At 44.7% G+C, this 27339-nt stretch overlaps 1 protein-coding gene and 1 pseudogene across 1 annotated transcript; both read right to left on the minus strand.

Moving 5' to 3' along the window:
- LOC120837052 overlaps positions 1-121 on the minus strand; it is a 30140-nt pseudogene extending 30019 nt beyond the window's left edge.
- LOC120837054 (myosin phosphatase Rho-interacting protein-like) lies at positions 8-26994 on the minus strand. Its single transcript, XM_040206221.3, is given in 3 exon segments — positions 8-622; positions 624-1053; positions 26885-26994. Coding segments are annotated over 3 exon segments (870 nt in total). The 3' UTR covers positions 8-292.
- Between the last annotated feature and the right edge of the window lie 345 nt (positions 26995-27339).

Genomic DNA, 27339 nt, shown 5'->3' on the forward strand with positions numbered 1-27339 from the left:
CAGAATTGCCAATCTTCCACGCTGGGATCGCACCACCGAGCGCCTTAACTTGGCCGATGTCCTGCCAATATATTGCCAATACTGCAATCTCGGCCTGTACGTTTCCAGCTTGACCGTGCATCGTGCCAGTTTTGCCAATCTTCCATGCTGGGATCATGCGGCCGGTCCGTTCCCGACTCGGCCGATGTCCTTGATGACCTTTCTGTCACTAGGGGAGGGTTCCAACCAGAGGAGCAGCCAGACCAGTGTCGGGGCTCTGGCCTGCGGAGACCGCAGTTTCTAGCTGCCCTCTTCAGTTGACGGGGGATGGCGCCTCGCAATGGCCGCTGGGCTTGGACGACTCTGTGGTTGACGAGAGCGATGCGTGCCTGCGGACCCCCAGGGAAGATCTGCGTTCCGGAGCGGGACGTCCCGTCACCTCCTCCGGTACAGGTGAGGCGACCAGTCCGTCGAGGCGAGCCTGCAGGCGCTGCGACTCCAGCTGCCGAGAGCCACGCTCCGCCCGCAGGCTGTTCCCCAGCTGCTGGCACTGGCTGCTCAGCTGGCTGATTTTCGTTCCGGCCAGCTGGAGGCAATGCACGGCCTGGGCGTTCTCCTCATGCTGCTGCACAAGCTGACTTTCCCCTCAATACCAAGAGCTTCTGAAGTTCCTCCGGGGAGTCCTGGGACGCCTGCTCCCTCTGGAGCACCTGCAGGTTCAGCTGGGCAGAAAGCTGCTTGTTCCTTGCCAGCAAGTCCAGCACCTTGAAGTTTGCCTCGTGCAGCTGCTGCGAGGCCAGCTGCAGCTTCTCCTCCAGGGAGGCCTTCTCTCGGCACTGGCGGGAGAACTGCTCGGACAGAGACAGGATCTCTCCATGGATCTGCTCAAGGTCCTCCCAGTGCTCCCGTTGCAGCCAGTCTGCGGCCCCGTGCTTCATGCAGTGGGCGTAGCCCTCCTTGAGATTGCAGATCTCCCGCTGAAGCTCCTCCTGATGAGCTCTCTGCATTGCGTTGAGAACGTCCAGAGTTGCCTGAGTCTCCTGCGCCAGCGCCCGGTCCCGGTCGGCGTGCACCCTTGCAGCAAGAAACCTAGAATAAACTATTCTATTCTATTCTATTCTATGCTGCCAACAACATGCACAGCCCCTCTTCTGCATTAAAAACGGAAAACAAGCGCTCACGATCCTCAACAAGCTGAAGAAAGTCTGCATCGTCCAGCTCTCGCTTGTTGTAGAGGACACATGGTGTCGGTGGGGTGTTCTCGTCCTGCGTTAGGTAAAAGGATAATGCAAAACATATTTTAATGTAGAAGTCCAAAACTTGTTTGCTCTTGTCAACTGCTATTATTCGCTGCAGTTAAGGCCATGAGCATCAGCCTCCACACAGGCATACAGTGCTTATGTTGGAACAAGTAACCGGTGTCTGCAGCAATGTAAAACGAATGAAGAATTACAATCGGGGCAACATCACAACATGCAAGTATTGCGATATAATCTTAGGGGCACTTGCGAGTATCTCTATTTCTGTACAGAAATGTATTTCCGAAATCTATTTGTGTTTCAGTAGTGAAATACTTTTGCGATGTATTATGATACGCTGCTAGACTTTTGTATCTTGTTACATTTATGGCTTTATGGACCATGTTGCAACTGCAGTGTTAAAAGCCAGTCAATATTAAAGGCTATCCCTATTTAAACCATTCACAAAAAGCCAAGCCGCTTGGAGGTATTCATTGTCCAACTTTTGGATTTTAATGTCGGATGCAAAAACCGTGCTCAGCTTGAGCTCATGATTTCGTGCCGTTAATAATGGGCAGAATAGTCCCCTAGTCATACCGGGTACGTCGTCACTATCTCGACAGTGTGTCCTTGGCGGAAGCATCGGCGTCATACTTCCGGGATAGTGAAGGTGCGTCCGAAGCAACCAGGTCCGCACGACATCCTGAGGCCTTCTGAGCGCAAGGTTTTGGAATTGGGCGACGAAAAGGCAGATTTTTATCACTGAATATTTCGAAACTTGTTGCCATTCACAAATTGTGTCAATTGTGCTAGTCTTTAATATTCACTGCCTTTGAAACTAGAATTGAAACATGTCCCGTAAAACCATTATTAAAGATTTTGCTTAATTAGTTTTGAATAACATACTGCTAAGGGTTTTCCCCTTATGTATTCTGAGCCCCACAAACACATATTGAAGTCAACATCCAAGTAACACTCACGCCGTTTTTTTTTTTTTAACTTTGTTTGAATCAAAATAAAAAGCTTTGTATTTATGTATATATATATATATATATATATATATATATATATATATATATATATATATATATATATATATATATATATATATATATATATATATATAATATATATATATATATATATATATATATATATATATATATATATATATATATATATATATATATATATATATATATATATATATATATATATATATATATATATATATATATATATATATATATATATATATATATATATATATATATATATATATATATATATATATATATATATATATATATATATATGAATTTCATAAATACCGGGTGCATGCACATGCAGCCGTGCACCATCCCACTATAGAGGTCCACTTTTTTCTGAAGTAAAACTGGATCAAACGGATAAGGCCAGTTTTACTTAAACCCCCAGCACTGCATGTACCAAAGACTGCCAAACATGATTGCTCACCTCATAGAACACTCTGCGCGGCTTGAAGATAGCGGCTTGCGGTCTTTGACGGTGAGTCTACTCGTTTGGTGCAGCTGGGACCTGCAATGAATTCACTACCGCTTGCCATATCCCACAAATTAACAAAGAAAAGCCAGTAATACACAAGTCTACAGCACGACATGTCCCAAGGACCGCTAGAAATTCCCGCTCGACTCGTAGAGCACTTCATGCGAAAAAACCCTGCATTAAGGACCGATTGAACTTAGTATAAATGTTGCAGAAAAATATGGATCTGTATTCAGCTGTGTCAAAACACGTGATATAATGTAATAATTGTGTGGCCTTGTAGAAGACTACTGATATAATTTTGACTAAAGAGAGTGACCACAAGTCAAGGGTGGGCAAAATACATACAAATATGTATCGAAATACAAATACAAAATACTTCGCCAAAAGTGTATTTAATTACAAATCTAATTACATTACCAAAAAAGCATTTAAATACAAGATACAAATACAACCAAATGTATCTGGTCTCCTCCAAATACTTCTCTAAATACATTGCTCAAAATTTGCGTCAGCGACTTCAGGGCACCTGCAACGGGTTTCTGGGTATCTCATTTTAATTTTGCATCGGAGGCTCTAGTAACGTGATAGAAATATAATCACAACAAAAATGTAATCAGCTTGGACGCAATAGGTGAAAAAAGTACAAAGGCTGAAGCAGCTTTTTTGTCGATTACATTTTAGTATAGACCAACAAAGAACCGAAACGACCAAGACGCGCAGCAGTAGAAAATTTTTTATTGTTGCAACTCGCACCAGTTACGAAAATCTGGACGACCCACGCATTTAGATTGTTCCAGGCAAAAATATGGATGGAAATCAGGCTGGAAAGCATCACAGGTTGTCACAGGCACTTATTTAGTCAGTCTGCCTGTGAACGTCGATTTCGTCACTATTCTTGCCCTGGACTAGCACCGTAATCACAAAGTCACTAAACGCTGGTGCTTAATTGAGAGACACTGCATTCGATGCGGAACGTAGTTTCCTTCCTGCTCTGGACAGTGCCTTTAATATAAAGTCGGAGGAGAAAAGAAAAAAGCCCCATGGCCGAATAAAGGATGGAGACTATCTTACAACCACATGCAGAAAGACAAGATGTATTTTCGCCCGCAAAATTGTATTTAATTACAATTGTATTTGAAATACCTACGTTTTAGTATTAAATACACACGTCAAATGCATTACCCAATTCGTAATTAAATACAAATGCAAAATATACAAAGTATTTGAAATAGGGATTTCAAATACTTGTATTTGAATTACTGCCCATCCCTGCCACAAGTGTATACTGAAAGAATCACTAACAATGATGAAATCTAGAAATCTATTCGCGCCTTCCCTGTGTTTTGCCATCGAGTGGAAGAAGTTTCTTGGCCTATATTTTTGTTAGAAACAGGTGTGATGCGTCCGTCTGTTGTTTTTTCAATCTTGATGTTGTGAATATTGTTTATTTCCAAGGTTGAAAGCTCAAGACATTCCCTGTTTGTTCAATCACATTTACCCAAATGCTAGTAGGTTGCTTTTTAATGTTTACTCTCCTTGGGTATGTCAGGGGTTGTGAACAGTAAAACGCTGTAAGGCCCAGGAGGGAATTCCCTTTGTAAAGTAGTGGCAAGCAGAAGAGAAATCGTAAAGACTGACTTCATGTCTTCCCCTACGTTTTCTTTTTTGGGTCGCATATTCACTTTTTGCCCATTAATACTCACCTGTGTTTGATACTTCTCTGCGTTTGTGTCATCCTTCAGAGAACCCGTCTTTAATAAATTCTGTGTTTAGCTTGTTTAGCTAGCTTGCACCCTCGTTTTTGTTTATTAATAAATGACTGTAGGATTCAACTGGAAGCACGGTGTTGATTCATACGAATAAATAGCAGCATACTTTTATTGACTAGTGCTGATGATTGGACTAGTTAGTAGCCAATTATTGAAAAGAAATCATGAAGAATATGGGAACGGAGTATATGAACACAACACAGCGCTGTGTTGATCTCCTCCTTCTTGTCCGTGCCATTCACATTCCATGTTTTAATAACACATTTATTAATAATTTTCTGCTTGATATCATCTGTATAGGGGTTCACTGGAACGACCCACCTGCTATTGCATTCACTCTAGGGCAGCTCCCCCTTCCTCATGGTGCCATCGTTCAGGAAGTGCAAGGCGGGTGTCACTCTCACTCTTGTGGTTCAGTTCCGCAGGTTCCCATAGGTTTCATGCTGCTAGCCAAACGGAGTCAGGCCTCCCAGCCCTGCAGGAAATGTCAATTCCACTCTTTTAGATGTAGACACCCACCTTTTGCATGTACGTGAATAAAGCTCCAACAGAGAGCAAACAAAATGACTGGCATTTTTTTAATACATCCTTTTCTTTTGCCGAGAACATACATAAACGTTACACGCTATTGTACATACAGTGGTTCGGCTTAATTTAGGAAGACCACTTTTTTTCATATCACTTTTTTATAAAGAAAAAACTCAATATAATGGGTCGGGCATAAATGGTTGCTATGAACTGCCCTATACGTTTACACATTACCTGATATCATCAAAAGAGTAGAGTAGCGTAGGGATGCACTGCACCAATTACGACTTTGTAATTAATTAATAGTTGGCATTTATTTGTTTATTACTATTGGCTATTATCCTTTGACAGAAAGAATAACCGGGCGAGTTGGTACGGTGGTAATGTTTGAACTCCATCAAAGGTTCAGGTTCGACATTAGTTAATTTTTTCCGCCTTTTTTCATGTTTTTGCTTTTTCCAGCTGATCTGATTTTTGTAAGGGCTTTCGCCACTACTACAAAACGTGACATCTAATCTTCTTTTATTTTTTGCATCACACAATCGTAAACGTAAAAGGTGTGCCGGTTCGGTAAACGCGAAGAGACCTAATTTCCGAGGGTAAAAGCTCTAAAAACAACTGACAAGCAAAAGAAACAAGCAACACAGGGCGTTGTTTGTTATTTTCAGCGCTTTTACCCTCGGAAATATGACGAAGAGACCGCGCGTCTCTACGGCACAGGCATTAATTAGCTTATGCAAAAAATCATGCTGCATGCTCGCTCTTGTAACGTTTTTCTCGCTCCCGCCTTATGAAACAAATCGGTGGCGAGCGGCTGTCAGGACAAGATGTCAGAACTAGCATGACCTGTGATTAACACTTCGGGACGGCGACTGAACGCTTGAACTGCCGTCAGACGGCACTTGAACGCACCGCACAAGCGTTGTCGGACGAGCGCCGCACCAGCCGAATGCAGCTAACGGAGTTTCCGGTTGGGCCGATAGAGGCGCCGCGTCGCTGGCTTCTCTCTCGTACGTCCACCCAAAGAGCAGATTCGTTGGTCTAGCCAACAGTCTCACACCAGACTGTTTCGCCTCTGTGCTTTTGAGCGCTGGCGTCGGGGATAGGATCTTCGCTACAAAAACCGAAGCACTCTGGGCTCTTCCGACCAATCACCAACCTTCAGTGTGAGGGCAAACGACCGTTTTTTTCTTCTCTTTTTGCTTGAGCTCGTCACTCCAAGCTTTCAAACTGTTCCGCGCGTGCTGAAATCGAAAGTGTAGATTTTCCTGAGTACGGAGCAGCGCGTCTGCGCTCAGAACATGATTAGAGGGATTAGAGACGTCTCTAGTTTGACAGAGATTCTGTCGAGTGGGTTGCGTGCCTCATGACGGCGTATTACGGAGTCTACTGCGCGGCCAAGTGGTGTAACAGTTCTTCAAAAGAACTCTGAGTGCTTATTCTTCCGGTTTCCAAAAAACGGCGGGTGAGCCTTTATATCAAACTTTTTTGTCAACGTTCGAAACTTGAAGCATTGAAATATACGATCTCGCAATCTTTCCATTACAGCATTGAAATGGATTGCGTATGCAAAGCGCCAGTACTTTGGAAGCCTGCCGGTGAGCAAGCTGCGTCCGTGTCGTCTGTGCAGCGAGCACGCCCACGCAACCGCGTTTGCAAAATGTAGGAAGATTCGTTTGCGGAAAAACGCGTGCCTCACCGTTCTTGTTACGAATCCGTTGCTGCAAGGACTGGTTCCTCCAAGTGAGTTGCTGTCACAGCCTTTAGTTAATTTGACAGCTTCGTGTTTATACCTAGGATAGAGTACCTAGAAGCACCCACAGACAGATACATATTCACTCCAGAAGAGTTTTTTTTTTCTTTGCGTTGCCAATTAGCGCGTTTGTTTATGGCTTATTTATCTTTTATTCTTATGGAGCTCGCCTACAACCCTGCATTAATTAACTTAAAATGCAAGCCTGCTTTATATCGGAGTTGATTAGTTTGTTTGGGTATTCAGCATTTTTGTTTGCAGGAGTTCATAGACCCATTTAGATTATTCGACTATAAGTGCTGTTCTGTTTGTTTTTACATATTTGATAACGTTTACTACCTACTACAGTTCTTGGTTCCGCTTAAGGGGCGGTGGACTGCCGACGGAGTTTGTAAATACGTGCTTGAAATACTGCAACTTATTTGAATGGTGTTCCATAAAAAATACATTTCAATGAACGTGCTGTTTCTGTTTTATTGCACTGGTAATTAATATCTCACGAAGCGCATTTGTTGCGAAGTGTAGCGCGGGCGGCTCGTCTGCTTGACCGCTGACGCGCTGGCCGCTTGCAGCGGCCAGCTCGACACCGATCGAGCGAACGAGGAAAACAAACCGGACAAAAAAAAATAATAAAAAAGGAGCGGGAGGGAGGGAGAGAGAGAGAGAGAGGAGGAGGAGGAGGAGGAAGGCCGGAGGGCGCACGCCAACGACATTGATGGCGCCATCTGGCGGCCTCTCGATATTTTATTTTATTCACGATACGAGAGGCACTCCTCCTACAAATGCCCACCCTGTTTTAAAAAAAGTTTTGGCCCATTTGACTGACTGACTGATTTACTTTTTTCAGTCTCACGCCCTACTTTCTGCCACATGCGACTTGCGGCGCTAGTTTCTCCTTACCACGGTGGAGGTTACAGCTGCACTCGGCTGGCCGCACGACGGCGCCCAGAACATGCCCACGGTTCCGCCGCACGGGAGTCTTTCTCACACTGCGGAGCGAGCCAGAGGTTTTGAAGAAGTTACGCCCTTTTCAAATAACGAAATAACACAGGGCAGAAGCATAGTTAGAATCAAGCATAGCTTAGCAAGCACACGGTACACGACAAAGTTTGAAACAGCAGCCCACTTTGAAGAAACAAAAGAAAGTTGTTTACCGCCCAAGCAGCACCAGAAAGTGAATTTCCATCGGCCGACGGTTGGCCAGTGTCTGGACAGCTTGGCCACTTTAAGTGCTTGGCCACCGGAGACATAAACAAGGCCGGCAAGAGTCCGTCCGCAAAATAGCTGTTTTTAGCTTGTCCGCCGGAGACATAAACACTGCCGGCAAGCGCCTGGCGAGAAGTGCTGATTATCAGCTTGGCCGCCGGAGACATAAACAGGGCCGGCAAGTGTTTGGCCAGCAGTGCTGATTTTCAACTTGGCCGCTGGGGACGTAAACACGGCCGGCAAGTGTTTGGCCAGTAGTGCCGATTTTCAGCTTGGCCGCCGGAAACATAAACACGGCCGGCGAGTGTTTGGCCAGAAGTGCTGATTTTCAGCTTGGCCGCCGTGGACATAAACATGGCCGGCAAGTGTTCGGCCAAAAGTGCTGATTTTCAGTTTCGCCGCAGGGACGCCCATAATCTAAACTTTCATCGCGTTGACGAAACTTTGGCATAACGACGGGCAGCGAGAGAAGCATCATGAGCGAGTGGTTAGCAGGATATTAGTGCGTGCATCGCGCGAACACTGTGAGCGGAAGCAAAAGATCATCGTTTTATTCAGTTTCTTTTTTTTCGTTAGACTTGAAAGTCGTAATTAGCACTGTCATGTGATATGTTCATTTAGAACATCACCGGAAGTGGGAAGATACTGTGCCCGTCGTTGTTCTATGGAAAATAAAATACGAAAACCGCGCCCACGTCATCTTCGCGCTAACAATACCGCTCTGTCGCTGCGCGGCACTCTTAGCGCGAATACCACATCCGCGATTTGTCGGGTAGTGCTCCTCATATTTACTTCCCAACTGCACTCGAAGGAAAAAAAGTTGTTGTCGGGTGCACCGGGCGCACATGCTCCCCTTTCCTGGAAGACGCACCCTCCGTTACCCAGCCAGTGTACTTGTACACTGACCATAAGCCCCCTTCTCTACCTTAAAAACCATTAGGTGCATCAATGCACTCAGCCTAGTAAACCGCCACTCTAGCCACGCTTCCCCATGAGCTTGTGCTTGAATCGGATAAGATTGGATATTTCAGGCTTTGTGTTTTGGAAGAGCCTAAACAAGATGTCACTCATATATTGATTAAATTTAAGCTAGTCTCAGTAATGTTTTACATAGGTGCTAGGATACTGATTTCCTGAGCTAACGAAAGCTGACAGCTTCCGTTAAAACCGCAATGGAAACGTTCAAAATCGAGCCACACGTAAAAGAAAAAGAAAATGAACATCTCGACCTAGATGTGCAGAACGCTGGTTTTGTTGTTAACGACGTGGTTGTTGGCGGGTGGTGGGCAACGTCGTGACGCTATTGACTATTGACGCTATCGTGGTGATTGACGCCAGTGATGCTCGGCCGTACTACACAGTAAAAGCTTTTACACCTTGTTGTAAAAAGGGTGTTGTAGCAACTTACACCCTTGGTTACACCCCTTTAGCACCCCAAAATCTAGGAGTACACCCTCATAATTTTACCAAAAGAGGTGCTGTTTCGTGTTACGACCTACATTTAGTGAAGGGTGTGAGAGGGGTGTAAAAGAGGGTGCTAAATAAATATGAAATGGTTTTAGAAAGCTTATATATGGCTCTGTCCATAATGTACAGGTAAGATTTCTGCTTGAAAAGCAAAAGTTGTTAGCAGTCTAGTTTTTTTTAATGTCAGTTGTAATTCATGCAAATAAATGATAATAAAGTGAATATTTTGCATACAATTCTTATGTTTGCAAACATAATTTTATATATGAGTTTATATTAAATCTTACAAATCACTCTATCCTCAAAAATCGGAAACTAGGGTGAAATGCTCAATACTAGCATTTTTTACAAATATTTATTGATGGAAGTGAACAGTAAAAAAATCAGCTAGTCTCGAGTTTATATATGGCAACATGAAATCAAAATATAGTGAAAATGTTTGACAAATATTAATGACATGCTGCTAGAACCTGTCACATGACCATGTCAACGTGAGTAAAATGTTCATTTGAGATTATGGTGACATGCACAAAACCTCACACACATAAAGAGGCAAATCCCATAATAAACCAGTCCGAGACCTCCCATACAAAAATGGCCTATGGTCGTCACTGGAAAATTCAATGGCAGGCTATCACCCCCTGTAGCTTTGCATGGTCGGCCTTAGAAATTTATAGATACAGCTACAGCCAGCTATAGAAAAGTTTAGGGCCTTGTGTCTAAAGACTCAGGGCTATGTTTGAATAACAACAACAACAATAATTGTAATAATAATAATAATAGTTTATTGCACGAACACAGAACCAAAACAAACTCGGGTTCATCAAAGTCTACTAGGGCTTGTATGATGAACACCATCTTGATGAGCATGCTGCTCGTGAAATGAAACAGAAATCACAAATGCTAACAAAATGTGTTTCCGTAGTCACTTAAATAGAAAAAAGGTAATTTAATACGATTGCTCACACTATGTGACACAGCATTACCATCAAACCTAATGAAGAGATGCACAAAGCATGAGCATTTTTTTCTCGATCGGTCTTGAGATGGGCCTTAGCAAACACACTTGAGAGCTTTCTTTAATTTTTGCAACGACTCTATGTTATGTAAGTCTTTGTGAAGCTCATTAAATATCTTTGGTTACGTAATATGATCTTACGCTTTCTCCATAATGAGTTCTTCTTCAGGCAATTCAAACCGTTGATTGTTCCTGAAAGACCTAGACACATGCTTGGGATTCTTAAAGGAACTGTCCCAGTAGTGCCTGGTGATAATGGTGTGCTTGAACAGGGTCTCACAATTAGGCATCTGAAACGATTTAAACAAGTTGTCCTCTGCGAGAAACTCCGAGTCGGAAGCTACACTTCTCAGCATACCTTTCAAGATACCAACAATCCTGGTATGCTATCGCCTGGGACAGTTTCCAAATAAAGTAATGCCATACCTTAAAATACTGTATCCCAGTGTCTGCATAATATGTATCTGAATTGACATCGGGACAAACACTTTTATAGAATAATATAGACAGGATACTCCTCTCATTCTTTTGCAAATATTTGCCATCTGCGTGTTCCAGGATAAATCAGAATCGAACACAATTCCCATGTACTAAACATCAGAAACATATTCAACAGGAACACATGTACAATCGGCACAACATGATGCATGCAAAATCAAGGGCCTATCTAGGCAAACACTCCTCAGAGGGTTTGAAAAACAGACAAGTTTTGTTTTTGAGCAATTGATAGTAATAAGGTTCGACGTAAACAAATCCATCAGGTGTATGGCGTCATCTTGTAGCATATCTATCGCGGTACTATATTGCATATGGCGAGATAAAAGCAGGGTGTCATCCGCGTACTGCTAAAGGGTGCAGTTCTGAATAGAACATTGCACGTCGTTAACATAAATGTTAAATAGTTGAGGTGTCAAAATAGAGCCCTGCGGCACCCCCTCTCTCAGCCAAGCCCTAGAACTTTTTCTGTCGCCAACCAAAGTCATCCGAGACCGGTTGGTTAAAAAGTTAGAAGCGAAAGAAATGGACCTCTCAAACAACAACAACAATAATAATAATAATAATAATAATCAATAAGTTAGTGTTTTAACAGTGTCCAGGGACGTCCCATAGTTCTTCTTGCGGGCGCAGTGCAATAGAACGCACAAACAGACGCTCGCGCGCTCGCAGTCGCACCCATACACGTGCGCACGCACGTACACACGCATGCACACGCGCAAACCCACGCCCGCGCGCACACGCACACACACGCAAACAATTACGAGGAAGGAAACGTTGCATAAGTTAGTTTCGTTTTCGGTTTACACAAAAAAAAAACAGCCTAAAGTTTAAATAAAACCTAAGATTTACCTACCTTTTGTAATGTTTTGCATTGATATTTTAAGGATATTCTTATTATTACTAATATAATAATAATTTGCTTAGTATCGTTTAAAAAAAAATAACAATAAATAAAAGGAAAAAGACTCTTGAAGACTGCGCAAGACCATCGCTATTGCAATCAGCTTCCGTTGGGCTCGGTTGAATGTTCGTTGAAGTTCCGGAGGATTCGGGAATCTCCCTTTTTTTACGGTTTAGACGTTTTAGTGGATATTTTAGATATCTTCCTTACGAATACCGTGTTAAAGAATAGCAATCGATGACTGAGAGCTGGGAGACGCTGCGTCTCGCCAACGCCCGTAAGTTCAGAACCGCCCATGGACGACTCGTGCAAACGCCGGTAAGCAACTTTCTTTTATTTCTGCGAAGTGGGCTGCTGTTTCAAACTTTGTCGTGCACCGTGTGCTTGCTAAGCTATACTTGATTCTAACTATGCTTCTGCCTTATGTTATTTCGATATTTGAAAGAGCGTATCTTTTTCAAAACCTGTGTCTCGCTCCGCAGTGTGAGAAAGATTCCCGTGCGGCAAAACTGTGGGCATGCATGTTCTGGGCACCGTCGTGCGGCGCTCGTCCGACGACGCTTTTGCGGAGCGTTCAAGTGCCGTCTGACGGCAGTTCAAGCATTCAGTCGCCGTACCAAAGTGTTAATCATAGGTCATGCTAGTTCTGACGTCTTGTCCTAACAGCCGCTCGCCACCGATTTGTTCCATAAAGCGGGAGCGAGAAAAACGTTACAAGAGCAAGCATGCTGCATGATTTTTTGCATAAGCTAATGCCTGCGCCGTAGAGACGCGCGGTCTCTTCGTCGTATTTCCGAGGGTAAAAGGGCTAAAAACAACGGACAACCAACGCCCTGTGTTGTTTGTTTCTTTTACTTGTTCGTTGTTTTCAGAGCTTTTACCCTCGGAAATTAGGTCTCTTCTCGTTTACCGAACCGGCACACTTTTTACGTTTACGATTGTGGAATGCAAAAAATAAAAGGACTTAGATGTCACGTTTTGTAGTAGTGGGGAAGGCCCTTACAAAAATCAGAGCAGCTAGAAAAATCAAAAACACGAAAAAAGGCGGAAAAAATTAACTAATATCAAACCTGAATACTCTATGGAGTTCAAAGACTACCACCGTACTAACTTGCCCGGTTATTCTTTCTGTTAAAGAATAATAGCCAATAGTAATAAACAAATAAATGCCAACTATTAATTGAATACAAAGTCGTAATTGGTGCAGTGCAGCCCTACGCTACTCTACTCTTTTGATGATATCAGGTATTGTGTAAATGTATAGGGCAGTTCATAGCAACCATTTATGCCCGACCCAGTATATTGAGTTTTTTCTTTATATAAAAGTTATGAAAAAAGGTGCTCTTCCTAAATTAAGCCGCACCACTGAATTTACAAAAAGCGTGTAACGTTTATGTATGTTCTCAGCAAAAGAACAGGATGCATTAAAAAAAAGGCCAATCATTTTGTTTCCTCTCTGTTAGAGCTTCTTTCACGTACACGCAAAATGTGGGTGTCTACGTCTGAAAGAGTGGAATTGACAATTCCTGCGGGGCTGGAAGGCCTGACTCAGTTTGGCTACCAGCTTGAAACCTATGGGAACCTGGGGAACTGAACCACAAGAGTGAGTCACACCCGCCTTGCACTTCCTGAACCATGGCACCATGAGGAAGGTGGAGCTGCCCTAAAGTGAATGCAATAGCAGTTGGGTCGTTCCAGTGAACCCCTATACAGATGATACCAAGCAGAAAATTAATAATAAATGTGTTATTAAAAACATGGAATGTGAATGGTAAGGAGGAGATCAACAAAACGCTGTGTTGTGTTCATATCCTCTGTTCCCATATTCTTCATGATTTCCTTTCAATAATTGGCTACTAATTAGTCCAATCATCAGCATTAGTCAATAAAAGTATGCTGCTATTTATTAGTATGCATTAACACCGTGCTTGCAGTTGAATCCTACAGTCATTTATTAATAAACAAAAACGAGGGTGCAAGCTAGCTAAACAGGCTAAACACATAATTTAATAAAGACGGGTTCTCTGAAGGATGACACAAACTCAGAGAAGTATCAAACACAGCTGAGTATTAATGAGCAAAAAATGTATAGGCGACCCAAAAAAGAAAACGTAGGGGAAGACATGAAGTCATTCATTACAATTTCTCTTCTGCTTGCCACCACTTTACAAAGGGAATTCCTTCTTGGGCCTTACAGCGTTTTACTGTTCACAACCCCTGACATACCCAAGGACAGTAAACATTAAAAAGCAACCTACTAACATTTGGGTAAATGTGATTGAACAAACAGGGAATGTCTTGAGCTTTCAACCTTGGAAATAAACAATATTCACAACATCAAGATTGAAAAAACAACAGACGGACGCATCACACCTGTTTCTAACAAAAATATAGGCCAAGAAACTTCTTCCACTCGATGGCAAAACAAAGGGAAGGTACTAATAGATTTCTAGGTTTCATCATTGTTAGTGATTCTTTCAGTATACACATCGGGTCACTCTCTTTAGTCAAAATTATTTCATCATCATCATTCATTAAATCGTCACAATTGTGTTCTTTAAAGGGGTACGGAAACAAAAATTGAAATATTCAAATTTCGTTCGGAAGTGAGTCAAGCATGACGGATCACCGTAAACGATAATCGCACGTTTGTATTTTGAACGACTGGCTATATTTTTCGTTTCAAACGGTGCACTCGAGCAAGCGCTCGAAGAGAAGCGAACGGAGAGCGCGATGCGTCATGGGATATCCGGCGCAAACAAAAACAGAACGAAAAGATTCCCCGCGTTCGTTGAGTAGCAAGGCAGGCGTGGTTATGAGCTTTGCCCTTGGTGGCGTTGTCAGCATTGTGGTGGCGTCAATAGCGTCAGCACGTTAAAACCGAGCCGTTCGATGTACCCGTGGCGTGACGAGCGTGTGGCTGGCCCACGTGGGCTGGCCCAAGGAGCACGTAGCGTCCGCAACACTGTCAGCTTAGGGCTGAACGGGATGGCGAAAGCAACTTTCCTTCGAGTTTTGAGCGACGGGCTAATCTTCTAGGGGTAGAATGGCTGTTTCCGGTTGCACGAACGAAGGTCCGAGAATGAAGGGAGTCCTTCCTTTCCGTCATCTTGGACCGTTTGGTAGGATGCACGATTTGTGAGTTGAGCCAGGAGGAAAGCTAAGAAAGAAAGTGTTTAAATTCCAAAGGGCGGCGCTGCTCCGAAGGAGTCTGCTATGTCACGACTACGTAGCAAGTTCCTCAGTGTTGCTAGATTATCTCCCAAATAGGCTCGGCATGCATCCACCAGGTGCCCATTGAGAGATCGTTTATTTAGCTTTAAAATTAGTTTTCTTGTGCCTTTCAACGGAAGGCTGGTCTTTTTGAGATTAGGGTGCAACATGCAACACATTCAAGCTAGAAAATGAGCACTGAAATTTCGTTTCCCTACCCCTTTAAGGCCACACAATTATTACATTAGATCACGTGTTTTGACACAGCTGAATACAGATCCATATTTTTCTGCAACATTTATACTAAGTTCAATCGGTCCTTAATGCAGGGTTTTTTCGCATGAAGTGCTCTACGAGTCGAGCGAGAATTTCTAGCGGTCCTTGGGACATGTCGTGCTGTAGACTTGTGTATTACTGGCTTTTCTTTGTTAATTTGTGGGATATGGCAAGCGGTAGTGAATTCATTGCAGGTCCCAGCTGCACCAAACGAGTAGACTCACCGTCAAAGACCGCAAGCCGCTATCTTCAAGCCGCGCCGAGTGTTCTATGAGGTGAGCAATCAAGTTTGGCAGTCTTTGGTACATGCAGTGCTGGGGGTTTAAGTAAAACTGGCCTTATCCGTTTGATCCAGTTTTACTTCAGAAAAAAGTGGACCTCTATAGTGGGATGGTGCACGGCTGCATGTGCATGCACCCGGTATTTATGAAATTCATAAATATATATATATATACATAAATACAAAGCTTTCTATTTTGATTCAAACAAAGTTTAAAAAAAAAAAACGGCGTGAGTGTTACTTGGATGTTGACTTCAATGTGTGTTTGTGGGGCTCAGAATACATAAGGGGAAAACCCTTAGCAGTATGTTATTCAAAACTAATTAACCAAAATCTTTAATAATGGTTGTACGGGACATGTTTCAATTCTAGTTTCAAAGGCAGTGAATATTAAAGACTAGCACAATTGACACGATTTGCGAATGGCAACAAGTTTCGAAATATTCAGTGCTAAAAATCTGCCTTTTCGTGGCCTAGCTCCAAAATCTTGCGCTCAGAAGGCCTCAGGATGTCGTGCGGACCTGGTTGCTTCGGACGCACCTTCACTATCCCGGAAGTATGACGCCGATGCTTCCGCCAAGGACACACTGTCGAGATAGTGACGACGTACCCGGTATGACTAGGGGACTATTCTGCCCATTATTAACGGCACGAAATCTTGAGCTCAAGCTGAGCACGGTTTTTGCATTCGACATTAAAAACGCAAAAGTTGGACAATGAATACCTCCAAGCCGCTTGGCTTTTTGTGAATGGTTTAAATAGGGATAGCCTTTAATATTGACTGGCTTTTAACACTGCAGTTGCAACATGGTCCATAAAGCCATGAATTACAAAGCTAACAGATTTTGGTCAATTAGTCAACGTATTGTGACATTTATCCCCTTTACTAATGTCCGCCGAGTCCCACGAACACAGTGAAGAAGACATCGACGGAACTCTCACGGCATTCTTTTTTTTAAATTTTGTTAGCTTTCAAATAGAATGCTGTGCAGAGTGTATACACGTAAAACGACTTGTAGAATGTAATCATGCACATAATTGTTACAAAACTTTTGCTTTTCATATAATTAAGTATTGCATTCGTCATTGCAACCTTCCAAACATAAGCAAAGCATCCAGTTTGGTACTCAAAATGTATTCTATTCGGCAATAAATCAACGGACTACTACTTGGTTCGCCTTTGGCGACATTGTGAAAATAATAGGCATGTGCGAATCGTGGATTTTGGCTTAAAATGGATAAAAATGTGAGCTTATTAACTTTTCAGTTGAATGTCACATAGTTTCTGCGCCTCTCTCCAAGCCCGTGAATTCTGGGTCCGTTTACATAAAGTCATCCAGCAGCCGCAGGTTACCTTTTGGGCCACCGAGATTGCTCTTCTCTTGACGCAGACAGCTCATTGTATATTTTGTCAGAACAATTTTGTCTGTCACGGATTCGAGGGGTGCATTGAGGTGCAAACGCAGCAATGTATCATAGATAGCTGTAGAAATATATAATCACGAGCACCTTTTAATATGTAATCACCACCTCCACCGTTGAAAACCGCAGCCCTCAACCTCGACACGCGGCATGCTGGCTTTTTGCTGCACCGGTTGGTGTTCGGACGGGGGAGTTCATATGGCCGGCGACTGTACTTAAAATGTAGCCCTTGAAAATTAATTTCTACAGCTACATGCGAAACATTTTTATGTTGGCTGTTTTCTGTAACCTTCATCTTTGGGTTTTTCAGTGTAGAGGAGGAGGTAAAAAATTAACATTGGCCAAGGGAAAAACATTAGCATGTACCGTTATGGTCAGTCGGCAGCCCTATACGGTTCATAAATGCATGGTGGCGAGGTGAGAAGGGTGCGTGTGTGGCAAACAGATTGCAGCACCTAAGCTCCCCGCCTTCTGTCGGTGTTTGTCCCTTTTTTTGCAATTTGACTTCCCTTGGCTATGTTCGCTGATACCGAAAAGAAGCCATTATCGCACTTAATGAACGCTGGTGACCGGTGACACCGCCTGAGAAAGCGTGTCTGCCGACACGTCCCTGCTTTTTGCCTTCTTTTAGAGATAATGTTGCTCATCTGTGCATTTATTGGTGGCCTCTTACCCATACAATAAACTCAAATGTACACAGCTAAATGTACACAGCATTTGAGGTATACAGCTGTACACAGCTGTACACCTCAAATGTACACACCTAAAGTTTGCAGCGGTTTGACCTTGCTGCTGCCCGTAGGGGGGTACGGCACCCGGAATTTAGTTCAAGAGACAAGTGCTTATTACCTCTCCAGTTCCCGGCGGCGACTGCCGCTGGGCAGAGTTCGCTTGACTAATAGCGAGGCCCCCTTCCCGCTTGGGCGCGCGAGCACCCCCCCCCCCCCAAGTTACTTTTTTTTTTTTACTGCTGCATTAACGGGGGATCCTAATGGTGGAACAACATACCATCCCTGAACCCACGACGACTAGAATGGTGGTAGCAACCAGCGTCGTAAGTCTTAGTCCTCAAAAAGTCCAAAAAATATTGAGCAGCCTTGCGGCAGCTTCGCGTGTCATTACTATGTAAGAGTTTTTTGGGGTTGAGTTCTAAAACTTGCCCTCCCGAAACTCTTGACAGTCTTCTGAGCAACACCCAAATTCTCTTGCAGTCTGTGATAAATTATGTATTAAGTGTATAACTACAGCCACTTTCGGCCAGTGACGGGCCGGAAGTCAACGGCCAGTGGATGGCCAAACGTGAATGGCAAGTGGCTGGCCGAAAGTGACTGGCCAAAGGTGAATGGCAAGTCACTGGCCTAAAGTGAATGGCTAGTCACTGGCCAAAGGTAAATGGCAAGTCTCTGGCCTAAAGTGAATGGCCAGCCACTGGACAAAGGTGAATGGCCAGCGACTGGCATGAAGTGAATGGCAAGTCACCAGACGAGGATGAAAACACTTCTATTTCCGAGCACTTTGGCCAAGCTTGGGCCATCCAAAATCTGGTTGGCCATAGTACACTTGCCAGCGATGGCCCATTCCCCATTCACAACGTGCTGCTTGTGACGGCGTTTGCACGAGTCGTGCATGGGCGGTTCTGAACTTACGGGCGTTGGCAAGACGCAGCGTCTCCCAGCTCTCACTCATCGATTGATATTCTTGAACACGGTATTCGTAAGGAAGATATCTAAAACATCTACTAAAACGGCTAAAACGTAAAAAAAATAGAGTTCCGAAACCTCTGGAACTTCAACGACCACTCAACCGACCCAAACGGAAGCTGATTGCAATAGCGATTGCCTTGCGCAGTCTTCAAGAGTCTCATTTCCTTTTTATTTATTGTTATTCTTTTAGAACGATACTACGCAAATTATTATTATATTAGTAACAATAAGAATGTCCTTAGAATAATAATGTAAAACATTACAAAAATTGAGTAAATCTTAGGTTTTATTTAAACTTTAGGCTGTTTCTTTTTTGTGTAAACCGAAACCGAAACTAACTTGAGCAACGTTTCCTTCGTCGTAATTGTTTGCGTGTGTGTGCGTGTATAAGCGCGTGCGTGTTTCTGCGCGCGCGTGTGGATGCGTCCGCGCGCATGCGTGTGTGCGTCTCTGGTTGTGGGTGCGTGTGCGTCTGCGCGCGGGCGTGGGTTTTGCGCGTTTGCATGCCTGTGTTAGAGCCTGCCATTAATTTTCCATAGACGACCATAGGCCCTTTTTGTATTGGAGGTCTCGGACTGGTTTATTATGGGATTTGCCTCTTTATGTGTGTGAGTTTTTGTGCATGTCACCATATTCTCAAATGAATATTTTACTCTGGTTGACATGGTCATGTGACAGGTTCTAGCAGCAAGTCATTAATATTTGTCAAACATTTTCACTATATCTTGATTTCATGTTTCCAGATATAAACTCGAGACTATCTGATTTATTTATCTGTACACTTGCACCAATAAATATCTGTAAAAAATGCTAGTATAGAGCATTTCACCCTACTTTCCAATTTCTGAGCATGGAGTGATTTGTAAATGAAAATGAAATATGAACTCATATATAAAATTTTGTTTGCAAACAAGAATTTAATGCAAAAGAGGCACTTTATTATCAGCTATTTGCATAAATTACAACTGACCTTATAAAAAACTAGACTGCTAACAACTGTTGCTTTTCAAGCACAAATCTTACCTGTACATTATGGACAGAGCCATATATGTACAAGCTTTCCAAAACCATTTCACATTATTTATTTAGCACCCTCTTCCTGCACCCTGCTCACATTCTTCACTAAATGTAGGGTGTAACACGAAACTGCACCCTTTTCGTTAAAATTATGAGGTTGTATTCCTAGATTTTGGGGTGTTAAAAGGGTGTAGCAGAGGGTGTAAGTAGCTACAACACCCCTTTTACACCCTTAAAGGTGTAAACCCTATTGAAAATCGCTCTGAGGGGACTCCAGGAATTCTTTAAATGGTGTGAAGAGGACTTCAGGAATTCTTGTGATGTTTGAAAGGTGCACCGATATTTCCTGGTGGGTTCGTTGGCCCCGTCAGAGGCTCTCCTGAAATGTCTGAAGTCCCCTTTACAATGCCTTGAAATGTCTGAAAGCCTGTCGAGAACTTTTCTGATGGGGTCGGGAAAACCTTCAGGCTTCTTGAGATATCTCTGGGGACACGGTCTAGGTGGAGAAAATACATGTCGCAGAATTAGAACACAGCTACGTATTGTTCACAACGGGAAAACAAATACTTATTTGGAGAATGTCGATCGTATGTGTGTACGGTCAGTTTTTTTATTACTCCTCTTCTATCAAACAGAACTGGGCTCCTCGACCCGTCTGTCACTGGCCGGGTGTTCGGTCGCCAAGGGGGCTACGGGTTCGATCGCCCCATGTGGAGAATTGAGAAGAAGCGGGCCGAATGTTGTTGGCCGAGCGGCGTTTTGAGGCGAACAAGCTTTACTTGTTGCATCAATATTAATAAAAAAGGGCAAGCCGAGAGCAGCGCGTTGCCCAAATTCAGGAACGCTGGGGAGGTTCCGAGGGCGAAGCTGCAGCGACTCGTGCCGGGAACCGATTTGCCCGCGAAGGACGGTCCTCAAAAAGGAAAAAAAAAAAAAAAAAACCGCTTTGCTTTTCACCAGAGTCGGAAGTCCTCTCTTTTTCGTCGTCGCCAAAAACACGAACAGGCAACTCAAATCCCCCCCTTCTACAATGCCTACACACACACACTGCGCTTCTCTCCGCCCGGCAATAGGGAGAGGGTGCAATACCACCAGTTCCGGACAGCACGCTTCTCCAATGGTCGGCGGGAGACAGTGGTGTGAGGAAGCCGAAGAAGTCAGGAGGCCGCTGTAGCCATTTTCCTTCCGCTCGTGGGCGGTTTGTTTCTCATTGCCATGGAGATCTCGAACGGACCGGTTTCCTACATCCAGAAAGGTAAGCACTGCTTTGAGGGCTTGCCCCTTGGTCTGTTTTAATCCGTGCCGTTTCTTCCTTGGTTTCGCAGGTGAACCCCAGTTCGGCGTTGGCCGCCTTCAGTACCGCTCGAGCGCCATCGTGTTCAGCGCATTCAAGAAGATGGTGGTTGGGGTCGGCCTACTCGCAGCAAGCCTGGCAGTTGGGATCAGCGTCCCACCGCATGTAGTGCCTGCGCACCGGGATCATAGCACCGTGGGTCCTGGGACGGTGGATGACGGCCGCTGTCCCGCCTTGTTCCTTGCGCCTCTTCGTCCGACCGGCCTCGGAAGCATCCGGCGAGCGAAAAATACGCCGAGGACGCCGCCCGACGGCATCGTGGACGAAACCGTGACTTTGTTCGGAATTTCTCAATGGTGACGGGATTTGCTTGCGAATTCGTGGTTTTCGCTAAACGTGCTTACTGAGACTGTGTATGAGTACGTGAGGTGCACCTGCTCCGTTTTATTAGCTGAACTACCGTACATCAGGAATTTCCGCAACGGCATTGTGAGTACTTTGAAATATATTTTTCGTTGTGATAAAAAAGTTAGTTTTTCCTATTTGATATGATCTCTTTCGTCGACAGCTGCTTGTGCCCGGGTTTGAACAAGCTTTGGTTTTTATCGTCTTTTTGAGTTTAATACGCATGTAAAACCCAATGTTCGCAATAAAGTTTCAATGACGTTTTGAACTGAATTTTTTCTATGGTTCACAATCATTTGGGCGTCTAAAAGGTTGATGGGCTAAGGGGTTTGGGTTGAAGGGCTGTGGGGCTGGAGGGTTTTTTCGGAGGGGTATACCTGAAGGGTATTTTTGAAGGGTTTTGAAGGCCTGTGCGGTCCCATAATCCTTCAAGGCTGATGGGCCCTTTAGAATTATTTTCAATAGGGAACACTTACTGTGTAGTACGGCCGAGCATCACTGGCGTCAATCACCACGATAGCGTCAATAGCGCCACGGCGTTGACCACCACCCGCCAACAACCACGTTGTTAACAACAAAACCAGCGTTCTGCACATCGAGGTCGAGATGTTCATTTTTTTTTACGTGTGGTTCGATTTTGAACGTTTCCGTTGCGGTTTTAACCGAAGCTGTTAGCTTTCGTTGACTCAGGAAATCAGTATCCTAGCACCTATATAAAACATTACTGAGACTAGCTTAAGTTTATTCAATATATGAGAGACGTCTTGTTTAGGCTCTTCCAAAACACAAAGCCTGAAATATCCAATCTTGTCCGATTTAAGCACAAGCTGATCGGGAAGCGTGTCTAGCGTGGCGCTTTACTAAGCTGAGTGCATTGATGTAACTATAGGTTTTTAAGGTAGAGAAGGGGGCTTATGGTCGGTGTACAAGTATACTCTGGCTGGGTAACGGAGGGCGCGTTTTCCAGGAAAGGGGAGCATGTGCGCCCGATGCACCCGACTACAACTTTTTTTCTTCGAATGCAGTTGGGAAGTAAATATGTGGAGCACTAACCTAAAAATCGCGGATGGGGTATTCGCGCTAAGAGTGCCGCGCAGCGACAGAGCGGTATTGTTAGCGCGAAAATGACGTGGGCACTGTTTTCGTATTTTACTTTCATCGAAAAATGACGGGCACAATATTTTCCCACTTCTGGTAATGTTCCAAATGAACATATCGCACGACAGTGCTATTTAAGACAATAGCCTTTCAAGTCTAACGAAAAGAAAACTGAATAAAACGATGATCGATCGTTTGCGCTAACAGTGTTCGCGCGGTGCACGCACTAATATCCTGCCAACCATTCGCTCATGATGCTTCTCTCGCTGCCTGTCGTCATGCCAAAGCTTCGTCAACGCGATGAAAGTTTAGATTATTGGTGTCCCTGCGGCGAAACTGAAAATCAGCACTTTTGGCCGAACACTTGCCGGCCATGTTTATGTCCACGGCGGCCAAGCTGAAAATCAGCATTTCTGGCCAAACACTCGCCGGCCGTGTTTATGTTTCCGGCGGCCAAGCTGAAAATCAGCACTGCTGGCCAAACACTCGCCAGGCATGTTTATGTTTCCGGCGGCCAAGCCTAAAATCAGCACTGCTGGCCAAACACTCGCCAGGCATGTTTATGTTTCCGGCGGCCAAGCCTAAAATCAGCACTACTGGCCAAACACTTGCCGGCCGTGTTTATGTCTCCGGCGGCCAAATTAAAAATCAACACTTCTGGCCAAACACTTGTCGGCCGTGTTTATGTCCCCGGCGGCCGCGCTGAATATCAGCACTGCTGGCCAAACACTTGCCGGCCGTGTTTATGTCTCCGGCGGCCAAGCTGAAAATCTGCACTTCTGGCCAGGCGCTTGCCGGCAGTGTTTATGTCTCCGGCGGACAAGCTAAAAACAACTAGTTTGTGGCCGGACTCTTGCGGCCTTGTTTGTGTCTCCGGTGGCCAAGCACTTAAAGTGGCCAAGCTGTCCAGACACTGGCCAACCGTCGGCCGATCCAAATTCACTTTCTGGTGCTGCTTGGGTAGCTTGTAAAAACAAAGGGCGCGTTCTGAAGTCCTAACGAAAGGACAAGGGGGCGGAACGTTCCGGGAGGGGTAATGAAAGCTGCCAGCCTACTAGCGTTCTCCGTGAGAGGCACTTGCCAATAGCCCCGCACGAGGTCTAGTGTTGACACATACCGCGCCGCCGACACTTTTTCAAGGAGTGCCTCAACATTCGGAATGGGAAACACTTTTGTCTTTGTTATCGCGTTGAGTTTGCGGTAGTCTATGCGTGGCCGCGGTTCTTTACCAGCACTCTCGACAACGAACATCGGGGAGATGTAATCACTTTCCCCTCGCTCAATTATCCCCAAGTCCAGCATGTGTTAAACGGATTCATTTAACAGCTTTTCATGACGGGGTGAAATTCTGCGTACTCGCGTACGGAAAGTTTGTTCTGAGGTCAACTCGATGTCATGCTGTAACAGGTTAGTTTTTAGCTGGACGCGGGCTAAACAAGGCCCTGTACGAGTCTAGCACCTCTTTTAATTCTTCCTTTTGCTGTGCATTCAACCGTTCACCTTCAGTTGTCCTTGGTAATATCTCTTCTGTAGAAGGAAGCGAGCACGGGGATGGGAGTGGTGGGATTCGTATGGCAACTTCTTCAGGCTTGTTTAGAGCGATACTAACAACCTTGGTGCGTTCCAGAAAAGGCTTTATTAAACTACAGAGATAAATTATCACCTCATTCCGTCTGCCAGGGGACGTCATTAAGTAGTTAGTGCCTTAAATCTTGTTGCACCACCACCGGACCATCCCATGCTACTTCCAGCTTATTTGCCTTTGACATCTTAAGAATCAGTACTTTGTCACCTTCTTTAAATGTTCGTTTCCGAGCCTTCCTGTCGTAGTACTTTTTCGCACGCTGCTCTGCTTGTTTCATGTTCAGCTCGACTAATTCCTGCGATTCGCGCAAGCGCTTCAACAGGGTATGCACATACTCGACGACCGTCTTCTGGACGAATTTGTCTTCCTACTTGCCCTTCAACAAGGTTAACGGCGATCTTAGTGCGCGCCCGTAAACCAATTCAGCTGGAGTAAATCCAGTCGCCTCGTGGCTAACAGAGCGCAATGCGAAAAGCATTGCCGAAACAGCTGTGTCCCAATCCGCTTTCTTTTCGTAACAAAGCGTACGCAAAATGCGCTTCATTACGGAGTGAAACTTCTCCACAGAATTGCTCTGCGGATGGTACACTGAGCTGTGGTGGATTGCTATGCCACATTTCTCTAGGAAGGTCGGAGTCAGCGCACTGGTGAAGACCGAACCCTGATCACATTGGATTTCGCTTAGAAATCCGACCCTCAAAAAGACGCCAAGCAGCGCGTTAACGACTGCTGTAGAGCTTAGCTCTGGTAAAATGACTGCTTCCGGGAACTTTGTTGCAGGACAAAGTAGCGTCAGCAGGTACTTGTTTCCTTCTGCAGTTGGCGGTAACGGGCCAACAATGTCTACCACCAACCTACGGAATGGTTCACCAATTATGGGTACCTGAACCAAAGGTGCCTTGACCTTCTCATTTGGTCGACCCGTCATTTGGCAAACATTGCACGAGCGTACCCAGTTCTCAGAATCTTTGAAGCACATCGGCCAGTAGTAGTCGTTTAGCAACCTGCTCTTGGTTTTGTTTATTCCTAGATGGCTAGATCAACTGTCACTGTTAATCAAGCCCAAAAGTGCTGTACGATACTTCTGCGGCACGACCAGCTGTTCGAAAGAACGGCTTTGCTTGTTCTTGAACATTCGGTACAAAAGACCGTCTTTCATAACAAAATGCTTCCTTTGCGTTTACATCCAATTTTTTTCCGGCACGATTGCAGTGACGCATCGTCTGCCTGTTCCTTTCTTAGCGCGTGTTTATCAACCTTCGCTAAAAGCTTAAAGTTTTCGCTGACTGGGCTTATCAGCTCTCGATTTGATTCAGAAGTTGCGGTCTCACTATCGTCGAGATCTGGTTCAGACGCGGACGGAACGGCGGTGACTGTCTCGCTCGCGTCATTTTCTTCCGATACCGCGACAGCATCAGTCATGGTAGCTTCCTGCATTCGCTTCGTGTGGGCCCTTGTGATTACCATGACTGGCTTTACGTCTGGCTCCATCGCTGCATTTTGTAATTCCCTCATCGACTTGTTGGAAAAAATGTAAGGAATTTTCTGAGGGAGCTTATCGGAAACGGCTGCTTCCGTCTGGAACTTGCCGAAGGGGCCTTCCATTTCAACTTTCGCTACCGGCAAGCATTTTGTGTCTGGTTGGAGTGCCTGCCGTACCCATACACATGCCCCTGTGAAATGTTCTGGTTGAACGAATGACGGGTGAACGACATCAAAAGTTGCACCCGTGTCTTGAAACACCTTGCAGCTGACGCCCATCCACAGGCATATCTTATGTGTAAGGCAGAAGCAAGTCACTCTCTTCCGTGAGCAAATTAACAGATACACTTGCTTGCCGGCAGCCCGCGGCGATATCTCCTGGCTGTTGGCACTTATAGCAAATTAACGCCCGCTTTTCTTCAAACTTTGAAGTTTTTACTCCCTCTTTCTTGGCCGTTTGGGGCTGCTCTGCCTTCTCGGACGCGTTCGCCGAGCTTGTTTCCTTTGATCCCTTTTGAAACATTCTGAACGGTCCCGAAGGTTTCTTTTTTTGCAGTTCCTCCGAACTATCCAGCCTACGGGAGCAGTACTCATCAGCTAGACTAGCCGCCATTTGCAAAGTAGTTACATTTGGCTAATCCTGAATCCACAGGTTCATCGGTTCCGAAAGAGTTAGAACTGTTCAAGTGCTATCAGCTGAATAACACTCTGTTTATTGTCATACGCGCTCGCGCTTTTGAGCCATTTCTCCAGAAAGCTCATGGCTTTGTACGCAAACTCGGAGTATGACTCCCCTTGACGACGCCTTGTTTACGAAACTTCAATCTCAAGGCTTCCGTGGACAAACTATATCTTTGCCTAAGCTGAAGTTTCACCTTGTCGTAGTCACGCGCCTCTTCGACAGTCATTCGTGCGATTACGCCTGCAGCCTCGTTTGGGAGCAACGTCAGAAGCCGTTGTGACCAAGTGTCCTTCTCAAACCTTGCATTTGTACATGTCCTTTCGAAGTTCACAAGGTACAAGCTGATGTTGTTGCCAACAGAAAACGGCTGCAGGAAACCGCGCATGTCGAAGTTTTCGCGGCGTGTGGCTACCTCAGATGCGGCTGCACCTTCTTCAAGTTTGTGCGGCTGAAACTATTAACTTTAATTCAACTTTACGTTTTCTTAATTGAAAAGAGACCGCCTTCCAGCTTTCTTCTATTTCGTCGTCTGCTCTCCCGCACTTGTATATTGCGTCAACAATTTCCTGCTTGCGCATTGCCTTCTGTGCTGTTATGCCTAGCTCTTGAGCCAGCATAACGAGCTCGGGTTTCGTTAGCGACGTGAGATTCATGATTGCCTGGTCTTTGAAATGTCAAAGATCACGCTACCACTAATTTCAACCAGCTAAGGCTCCCAATGATAGCAAGGAAATCGTGCGCTCACCAAATCGGGCACCAGGCCGCCGCCGACATGCGCTCCATACCGCCGCCACCGCTGCCAACAGCTGTTACGTTTCCGGCGGTTCGACGACGGAACGGCTGCCGACGGAACAGGCAGACTCTCTGCTGGAAGAACGATCTGTCTTTATTATAAAAGCAAGTTCGCTTTTAAGGATCCTGTATCCAATCAGGACCGGACAAAAAGAAAGAAATGCAATATCGCGCCGCACCAACTAATCTTATCAGGAAGCGAAGCG

The sequence above is a fragment of the Ixodes scapularis genome, unplaced genomic scaffold, assembly GCF_016920785.2.
Source record: "Ixodes scapularis isolate PalLabHiFi unplaced genomic scaffold, ASM1692078v2 PGA_scaffold12__126_contigs__length_90152505, whole genome shotgun sequence".
NCBI classification, from domain to species: domain Eukaryota; kingdom Metazoa; phylum Arthropoda; class Arachnida; order Ixodida; family Ixodidae; genus Ixodes; species Ixodes scapularis.